The sequence below is a fragment of the Cryptotermes secundus genome, unplaced genomic scaffold (genome assembly GCF_002891405.2).
Source record: "Cryptotermes secundus unplaced genomic scaffold, Csec_1.0 scaffold220, whole genome shotgun sequence".
NCBI lineage: Eukaryota > Metazoa > Arthropoda > Insecta > Blattodea > Kalotermitidae > Cryptotermes > Cryptotermes secundus.
In genome coordinates, this window is record NW_019735557.1 from 325,978 (window position 1) to 336,711 (window position 10,734).

Genomic DNA, 10,734 nt, shown 5'->3' on the forward strand with positions numbered 1-10,734 from the left:
ATATCATGATTTTGCCCTGCATTTTGGTGATCAGACAAAAACATATACCTAGTTTTCTCACTGTTTACTTCTAGACCAACCTCTTTACTTGTGTCAATTAAAGTTTGTGTCTTTTTCTTTATGGTATCTTCTTTATCACCCAGTAGATTCACATCATCGGCATAGAGCAACAGCTGATTTGTCCCGTTTTATTTCAGTCCCACCTGGTTTTCCTGGACCTTCCTAATGGCATATTCTAAAACAAAGTAGAAAAGGAGTTGCGATAAAGCATCTCCTCATTTTAGACAATTCTGGATATGAAATTTATCAGACAAATGTTTACCTACACAGACTTTACTTTANTCTTTATCACCCAGTAGATTCACATCATCGGCATAGAGCAACAGCTGATTTGTCCCGTTTTATTTCAGTCCCACCTGGTTTTCCTGGACCTTCCTAATGGCATATTCTAAAACAAAGTAGAAAAGGAGTTGCGATAAAGCATCTCCTCATTTTAGACAATTCTGGATATGAAATTTATCAGACAAATGTTTACCTACACAGACTTTACTTTATGTTTCGTTTAAACACATTTTAATCAACCTAACTAGATTCATGGATATCCCAAACTCTATCAGAATATTGTACAGTACTTCCCTCCTAACTGAATCATAGGCTTTCTTGAAGTCTATGAATAGCTGATATACTGTCTCATCGTACTCCGTTTGTTTTCCAATATCTGACGAATGCAACGATCTGATCTGTTGTTGATCAGGTATGTCAAAACCCACACTGATGATCCCCAATAATTTCATCTACATATGGACTTAACCTTGAGAGAAGAATATTGGATAAAATATTGTATGAAGTTGCTTGCAGTGATATCCCCCGATAATTACTGCAGTCAGTTTTGTCACCCTTCTTGTGAACTGGTACAATAATAGACTCCTTCCACTGGTCAGGCAATTTTTCCTTATTCCAAATAGAAGTAAGTAGATTGTGGATCTTAGAACGAGACTATAAAAGGTACACAAAAAATGGCCTAGATTATGCCTGTCCAGCCTTCACATCTTACACGAGTTGCCTTCCTATCCAACAGATGGATTTGCTCTCTTTAGGCTTATGTTCTATATCTGTACAATCTTTTGACACTAAATTAGATTTAACAGGTTTTGACACCTTTAGACTTACCTTATTTACAACTTAGTCTTATCGAATATATCCATGAGGTTAATCAGTTGCTCTACTTATAATATGTTTACATATATTTTGGAATGCCATTTATGAATTTAATTAATCCCTTGACTTCCTACAAGTTTTGCATTTTTAACATTTCAGCCAACAAGCATAAAGTTTTTATAATGATTATGATCTCAGCATAATGTGAATACTTTGTGGCATATGTGTAATTTGGAAATAAGGTAACACAGATACCCTTGATTTCTGAATAATTGGTTTACAGATTTTCACAATTACAAATAATGGTTATTTGTACCCATTTCTCGTTTAACAAACTTTATTTTTGCCACAACGAAAGATGTACGTTTTGCAGTTTGGTGACTTTTGCCCTATAAAGTAATGCAAATTTCATTTTCAGTTTATGAATTTTTGCCTTACAAACAGTTTTCAAGGAATGAGTTATCCTTTTAAATCGAGGGATACCCACATTCTGTTGTTATAAGTTCTCATGCTGGTAACTGTGAAGATCACTGTCTTCTGGGATGTAATGTTGAGTAGTCTGCTGTAGCAGTGTGCTTGGGACCATGGTCTAGTCTTAACCAATAGGAGTAAGGAGAATGGTAATAAAATATGTGGCCTATATAAAGCTCATTCCCTTTGGTAGAGAGACTGGAGAAATGGTTCTGAGTAAGCCAAAGGGAGGTAGAAGGAAGTTATGGTAGAGAGAGTAATGAAACAGTGGCCTATGAAGGGCCTATTCAAGGGCAGAGTGGATGATAAAAAAACTGAAACAGGAGATATATTTTTATTCAGTTTTCCCTTTCCCCCTCATTTTCCTTTATTTCACTAGACATACTCCTTATCACATTTTTATTTTCATCATTCATATCACAACCACACGCTGCAGATCAGAGGAGTAAAATATGAACAATAAACAAAGCCATTTATCTTAAGGAATGTGTTGTGTATAGGCTGCCACTGCCTCATGCACATCTAGCTGGACAATGGACTGTCATGCATTCACTGGAGCCACTTCAGCTTGCTGTTGAAGAAAGATTCTTGAAAATGAAGGCTCCCAAGATCCTTAGGCAGTACCACCATCCTCTGGATAGGGTTGAAGCCAGGGCTGCTGTTTTCAGTGAGATGCAGTCTTATTGGTCCATACCAATTAAAGAAACTGCCATTGTTGCGGGACTTACAGTTAGTAAAGGTAGGTACCATAATTTCTTGGATTGTAATAACAATAATGAGAGGTGTTTCAGTGTTCCAGCGGGTCTTAGTTGCATAGGAAGTAGAGAGGAATTAATACTAGCCAAGACTCATAGACACAGTGGCAGGTGAAAGAGCATGAGCAAGATCCATTGGCCTTTATCAGGTTCCAAGGACATGGAGTACGAGTATACCAGTAGAAGAAGGGTTCAAGCTGGGAAAGGTTTGCATAGTGTAACAATTCTGATGTGTTCGCTATGTTCTGTGTATTTATTTCAAAAGAAACAAAGTTTAAATTTTGATTAAGTAATGTTTATAGCAGCATGTAAGATTTGAATCTTTAACAACAAATAAATGTACAAAAATCTTGGATGATCAGCCATGTCAGCCAATGTTTAAGACATCTTCATCTCCAGCATCGTTTGGTTCATCATCTGAGAACGAATAAGAATGAACCAACAAATCCTATTACCAGCAGAAACAATAAATTCAATTGAATTACTGCAGAATCTCCCCCAGCAGAACACACTACTGTCATCACACACAAATAACCACTGTGTCCTATCTATTTTGGCAGGTAAGTGTCGTGGATTTAAGCTCAACATATAATGCTAGCACACCTTTTTTAAAAATGAAAACATGAACAAACAAACCTCCACTAATCATAGGGCAATTAATTTCATTCCACAAAAATGCAGTATCAATTTTTATTATGGAGATGGAGGAGATCTCTGAAATGATGGTTTTTAACTGAACATTTACATGGCTGATAACCCAAGAAGATTTTAGCATGTAGCAGCACATTAAATTATGTTGTAATTAAATATGTATTATTCATATGGGTCTATAAAAGGAGCTGGGATAGCATAGTTGGTATAGTGACTAGCTATGGGCTGAACAATGGAGAGGTTGACCAGACTGCCTCTGGGGTCCACCCAGCCTCCTATCCAAAGGGTACCATGGACTCTTTCACCTGTGGGTAAAGTGGCTGGGGCATGAAGCTGACCACTCACCTCCAGCTAGTGCTGAGGTCAAGAAATTGTGGATCTATATATGCACTCCCCCATATGCCTTCATGGCAAAGTGATTAATTATTTAAGCACAGGGATAACTTTGCCTTTTATCTTTTACATATGGTTCTTTAAATTCAGAAGGGAGGAAGTTTCATTTAATTAATATTGAGAAAATGCTTTAGTTATCTTTGTATATGCTTTGAAGACCATTGTTGATTCTTGTTGGATACACCAGATAGGAAATGTATGCATAGCTTAACAGTTCTGGGGAATTTACTATCTTTTGATTATCTTGGAATTTATAAGACTTACAGAAAAATTCTGTTGGACCTAAAGTATCTGCTTCATAGTTTTCTTCATCTTTTGTTGAAAAATTGTAATGTGGATGGCCAGAGTGTTGCTAGACAATGGACCAGTAAACACCCCACAACTGAATAACACTCGGCAAAAATAGAAGAATCTCCATCTCTAGGCAACTACCTGTAATCTCTAGGCAACTACCTGTAAGCAACCTTCAGTTGAGTGCCTTACAACAATAGGAGTCAAGAATGAAAGATGTCAGTGTGGAGCTTATATAACTGAGTATCTGTTATATCTTAGACTAGAGTGAGGGACTAGTGCAGAGTGCTTATAAGAGAAGTGAATGTGGTGACAGTTCTCAGCCCTCGATAGAAGATAGCCATAGGAAATTTGTCATAGAAGAAGAATAAGAAGTCGGCCTTTGAAGGCTTGATGTGTGATTAGAAGATCTTTTAATTCCATTACCAGGAAACGAATAATGAAAGCTGAGGATCCTAGTATGTGTGTAATGATGAACTGTAAATTGTGGAAATCAAGAGCCAGCCAGACTCACATAGAAGAGATAATCAGAACCAGTCAAGAGAAGGAGGAGGCCACAATGCAATCCATGTGGTCAGAGTGGGAGAAGACATGAGCCAAAAACATCATGACGTGCGTTAACCACAAGACACAGAGTCTCCAGAAAGCCTGCCACGAAGGGACAGAGGCAGATACAGAGAAGATTGAGCCTGATCCCAGTCCACAGGGGAGCATCAAGAGATCCCCAAGGAGGAAGCCACAGTGATGCTGGCTGAGAGACTGAGGAAGAGGTGTAGGGACTGGAATCTGGCTAGGGGGCTCCACCAGAAGCCAAAAGGAAGGATCCAGGCAAGTTGTGAATCCCAGAAGAAATTGACCATCTCCGGCAGGAAGATGACTCGCTGTGCAAGAGTGGCATGGTGCAGGAAAAATGTCAGGAAAGATCAGACCAGGAAGCGGGTGGAATGAGGCACCTCAAAAGGGCAAAAGGACTGGAAGAGACTATAGAGAGGTGCAGAATGCAAAATTGGAGTAAAAACCTGAGCACAAGACTGCAGCTATGATGCAGGAGAGAATTCAACAAGACCCTCAAGAAGATCCTAGGGCTGGAGATTGGGAAACGAGCAGTTGCGATTTCCACGAGGTTGCATACAGTCAAGGATTGGGCATTGTGCAATGGTCACTCTCCTCCAAAGTGGTTGAAGAGCCACTTGCATGTTTAACATAAGAAGAGTCACAAATGTGGGAGCTATGCCTGCCATTCAAAGATTGAGAGATAGGGGGAAGGAGAAGAAAAAAATGTCGGATGATGGTGAGGACCTGAACTGGCTGGAATCCAGTCAGGCAGCTTTTCAAGACAAGCACCCTTAAGGGGAGAGCAGATATAGCAGTTGGAGAGTGATCACTATGGAGGAATCAAGCAATAGGAAAGTGACATCATGAGAAGAAATATCAGAAGGAAGGGCTGGTGATGCACCAATAGGCTATTCAGGATGAACAGCATTAAGGAAGGATCAGTGTCATGTGGGTGGCCAGACCATTGCTAGGCAGTGGACCAGTAAACACCCTGCACCCGAATACATGTAAGGCAACAATAGAAGAATCTCCATTTCTCGGCAACGACCTGTAAACAACTTTCAATTGGGTGCACTACAACAATAGGAGTCAAGAATGAAAGATGTCAGTGTGGAACTTACGAGTATATAACTAGTATGTGTTATAGCTTAAACTAGACTGAGAGACTAGTGCAGAGTTCAGTGTGCAGAGTGCTTATAAGAGAAGGGAGTGAAATGACAGTTCTGAGTTCTCTGTAGAATATTATATTTAAGCATCCTGTTACACTCACACAATATATGAGACAAACTCCGTCTTAAGTATTAAAGATAGACAGCGGCGCACGCACAGAGAGCCTACACAGAACAATACCTGAACAGCGATAAAACAAGAAGTGGCCGTTGCAGCACTATAGACATAGGGCGAGTACCCCGAGAAATTTTAATTTTTAAAATTTGGAAAAGAACGGAAAATTTAAAGACATTTTAATTTGAAATTGAAGTTTTAAAAAGTGTCAATTTTGGAAATCAAGTTGACGTGTGTAGGTTAGCAAAGATTTTGTACATACATAGAATTGGAAAGACTGGTGTTTTAAATTTTGAACTATGGGCAGTGTAGCAGCTGCATAAGAATATACACCTGATGATGGCCATTTAAGGCCGAAACATGTAGTGTGGAGGAAGGAAAGATGGAAGAACTACAATTAAATTGTTGCACTTAAGACGGAGTTTGTCTCATATATTCTCTATAGAAGATAGCCATAGAAAGTTTGTCATGAAGGAATAATAATAAGTCGGCCTGTGAAGACTTGGTATGTGATCAGAAGATTTAGTCACAGTCAGACTGTTTTAATTCCGTAACAAGGAGATGAGTAGTGAAGGCTGAGGTTCCTAGTGCATCCGTAACAGTGAACTGTAAATTGTGGAAATCAACAATAGTGCTGTATTTAAATGTCATTAAGAGAACTCGTAACTGAGGTGCTAAAAAAGCTAATCATCTGAACTATAACCCATCATTTTCATCATGCGTACCACCCTACATGTGACAGTATTTTTCACTCTTAGTAAAATATTTAGTGTGTTACAATTTAGGTTTACACAAAAATACATAGGTCTATATACAATTTCTCTGTTATTCTAGTCAAATATTAGAAAAATTAAAATGAATCAACATATTTTAGTAAAACTCCACAATATAAAATTTTGTGCAAGTCCATTGAGCATTTCTCAATGGATGATGGATCACATGTTTTCAGTTTGTTTTTTTGTGTAGATTTGAGTCCCAAATTGTTCCTATTTAATGTATGTGCTCATGACTGTTAAAGGGGAAGCTGTAACCACTACACCCCTATGTAAATCATCCTTTATACACTCTGTTACTCTGCCAGAATCAGCATCTGACTCTTAGTATGAATTTTATAGTAAAACATATATGTATATACATTCTTGTTGGTGTAATGGTTTGTAATAATGTTCTAAATAAGAGGTCATTGAATGATTTCAGTAAGTTCAGTAAAACTTTCTTATTATGTGGCTGTTGGAAGATAGATTGAAGACCCACAGTATTTCAGGAAATTTCACAAGAAATCATTTTTTTAATGTGAAAGTTTTTCAGAATTACTGGGTTTTGCACTTTGTCCATCATCCGGTATTCTAAGAACTAGAGAACACAACGTGTCAGAAACTGGGCCTGCTTTCATCCTCAGGTGAGGGGAAATTCACTCACTCTGTTGGGTCCCCTAGAGAGAGCTAACCTCAATCACTGGACAACCCATGTCAGTATAACTGCATTTGTATAAATACCTGATATTAGGTTATGTTGAAGAGAGATAACAGGAAAATATGCAATAAAGTTTGTGATAAAATATAAATAGACCTGAAACTGAGATAGAAAAGGAGGTGAAAATATTATACAATAAACCAAATCTATGAAAACCAATGCATGGGATTAAATGGAGAATTTGTGAAACCATTTTGTGCCTTCTGCTAGGGTCATCTGTAAAGTAAAAACTGAACACTTGAGACTAAAATCTTATAGAAATCCATGAAGAATCTGTCACATCTTCAGATCTTCCCTCTGGGTTGGTAAACTTCATTGCTGACAAGGGGGACCCACATGGAAGAAATATCCAAAGTGGGTAGGGTGATCAGATTGAAAGAGCATGGCATATGGGCCAGTTCCTTTTATTTCCTATACCTGCTGTTATTTTCAGTTTCCAAAATCCTAGCTTCATCCCAGCCTACCCTGTGGCCTTTTTCATAGGCACGTTGGGCAAATTTTGGTTTTTCTATGAGACCCTCTTTGAAATTGTGTGTGTGTTCACAGAACCACACGGCTGTAAGTCTTCCTGTTTCTCCAATATAGATACTGTCACATTCACAGGGAATGCTATAGATACACTGTGCCATCTATTGCAGATCTGTTTCTGGCCTGGTTTTCCTGAGTGAACTCATAAGAGTATGTTGAGTTTTGAAGATTTTCCTAATGTTATATTGATTCCCTACACATTTGAACTTCTCTGAAACGCCCTTCATATATGAGATATACACAGAGACCTCTTTATTGAGATGATTGCTACCTTTGGAATTCATAACTGAGTTAATGAAACCTTGGGGGTAATCATTGAGCTGAAGTTTTTGTTTATAGCAAATTTAATATTAAATTACATTAAAAATGAGATTGTATTTAAGTTAAATGCATGCCTTATTTAATTGGTGCTTTTAAAATGGTCAGATTTCTTTTTTGGCTTAGCTGATTTCATTTCTGTGTCATATATCTCATAATGTTTTCTAAATATAAGAGATGGAGATGATCACAGTCACTCCATCTTCCCATCCAATTCATTACATCAATGATGCTGTTCAGTACTTTGCTAATTTTAGGGGTCTCAAGCTTACATATTTCTTCATTCACACTGTCATCTTCCAATATTTCCAACATGCCACACTAATTCCAACATTGGAGGGCTTTTCCATAGCCCATATAGAGAATCATCGGTGCCTCACTGGCAAATCACCAGTCACATGCAAGGTCATATTACCTACTCAGAGTGACTGACTAGATGTAGTCATTTAGATGATGCTGGTTACACAGAAAAATATCACAGAGATATTTGAAACAAAATTGTTTGCAAGGAAAGTAAATTGAATCTTGTTGGGAGATGTAACTAGACCTGCAGTACATCTGAATCTGCAGTATAATGAGGCGCATTATAATGAAGTTTTACCGTATGAGATTTGAGGTTTTTCACAACTGAGACTATAGGTAATACTTTCTTCTGGGGTGTAGTGCTGTTTACTCTGGTAGACTCCCCCCCCCCTCTGCCATCAGTCGGTGTTAGTGTTTTGCCTGTTCTCCCTTCCACAGCATAATCGAAATAGGCCATTCTAGAGCTACTGTTTTCCTTACTCAGTCTCTCCTGACTTCTGTCTTCTCCAATTCTCCCCCTTCATTACCATCTGCCCCTGTTAATGTTCTGTATGTATTTCCTCTATCACTGAGTAATTCGCTCAGAGCGATTTTTTGCCTAGACCCTCTTCTCTTGAAAATTAAATTTTAGGGGCCTCAGATTTTTTTGCCATTTTCCTTTCTCCTATTGGTTCACTCTGATCCCTGGCCTCAGCCCCAGTCTTTGCTCTTTTCATATCTATGCCACATTGTCCACACACTGTTTACTGTTCTGCTCTGAAGATGGAAGCAGCATGTTTGTAAACATTTACCCAACTACACAGCATCACATCCCAGAAGGCAGTGTTCTTTATTTCAATAAATTTTCCAAATGGTTATAGGTACAGAGCTGCAGGAAGACTGGGTTCATGTTCTGACTTCGAACCCACTGACTCTCTTTACAATGAGGCTGTCAGGTGGAATTATCGAGGAGTTGTCGCTCCAAGGTTTAATTACTCCAGTGCGAGGTGCTCGACCCCTCTTTACACTCTCGCCATTAGATAATGGTGAACGACTGCTAATACATGAGGAAACAGTATGTAAAATATATGTATTTATAAATGATGTATGCTTCTTTTGCATTTCAGTTTTTTTTTATTTACAGTTAATATATATAACATTCATATTGCACACCTTCAGCCAATAATGTTTCTTTGTTTCGTTCTTATTTATTTATGGTTTATTTAATGATGTTGTCAGTATCTTATGCTGTATAGTGTCAAACAGTTGGATGATTACTGAATTGGAAAGGATATGGAAGGAAACTTTTGTGACTTAATTTGAGGCACTAGCCTGGCATTTGCTTCTAGAGACATAGAAAACTGACAAAGAACATAACAATCATTGATATCCCAGGTGAGATTCAAACTGGTCATCTTCTGAGTATGGGTCAGAAGAATTATTGCTTAAACCATCTATTGCTTTTATTTTGTTATGTGACATTGCAAAATACAGTGAACCCCTGTGTATTGGTTCTCAGCTCAAAAATATTTCAAATTTCCAGCTGTTTTCAGAGGGTATGTTGAATATTACTTCAGGAATATAATACTTCAAAATATATTAATTAGACATTTTAATTTTTATGGTGTTGTAGATCTGATCTCCCTGATGTACTCTGAATATTATACAAATGAGTTATTAAAAATTTAATCTGTTCCCCTCAAGTCCAACAGCCTTGTAATGGTAGACTTGACTGCTAGAAGGGCGAGCCATATACCACTGCTGTCCACTTTCAAGTCAACCAGGGATAGTTTTGTCCGGACTCTTGGAGCTGAAATTGGCAACTGGCACATAATGACAGCTTTGCTAGGTCAGACAAACTGTGTGGTAAGCTTTTAAGCTTTGTTTAACTCATGTTTCATTAACAGCCAGGCAGTATGTGTGTGTGTGTGTGTGTGTATGTGTGTACATGCACATGCTTGCATAGTGTCCCGAGATGAAGTTCATGAGACAAGCTACAAAATACATGTGTGGAAACACTATAAAAGAATGTGTGACACCTTGGATGATCCAAAGACCAAATCTGTATTGAAAAAAAATTTTGACCCCAAAAAGAAATGGAACTCCCATGTTGACAGAATTCTGAGGGAGAGACTACCCAAATTAAGTATGAAATGCAAAGTAACTTGACCCAAGGAACCAAGGATCAGCCTTGGCTAAAACATTAGACAACTGAGGATGGAAGTGGTCAACAAACAGTAGAACCCATGTCAGACTGATAGTGATATATACAGTTTCTTTATTATACGAATTAAAACTTTTGATCATAACTGATCATCTTTTTCCTCCTTTATTGATTGACTTAATTAAGGTCTAGAACTCTGAGCCTCTTTTGTACTCAGTGATGTAATTCTGTTCATATTCAGATCACAGGCTTCTGGTATGTGACACTTTGTAGACAACTGTATATTATATATATATATTAATATTCACTGCTATATTCACATGTAAATCCACTGTATGTTTTACCTGACTTCTGAAAGAGCATAGCAGACTCTTACTGATAAGATATTTATCATCATCATCATCATCATCA

The 10,734-nt window shown here is 37.9% G+C and overlaps 1 protein-coding gene across 1 annotated transcript in view; it reads left to right on the forward strand.

Moving 5' to 3' along the window:
- The window catches only part of LOC111869550 (von Willebrand factor A domain-containing protein 8), a gene marked incomplete at its 3' end in the record, with an annotated part of 294,700 nt that overhangs the window by 257,190 nt on the left and 26,776 nt on the right, over positions 1-10,734 (forward strand). The window contains 3 exon segments of the mRNA XM_033753471.1: positions 2,130-2,368; positions 9,041-9,234; positions 9,864-10,025. Coding sequence (XP_033609362.1) covers positions 2,130-2,368; positions 9,041-9,234; positions 9,864-10,025 — 595 coding nt within the window.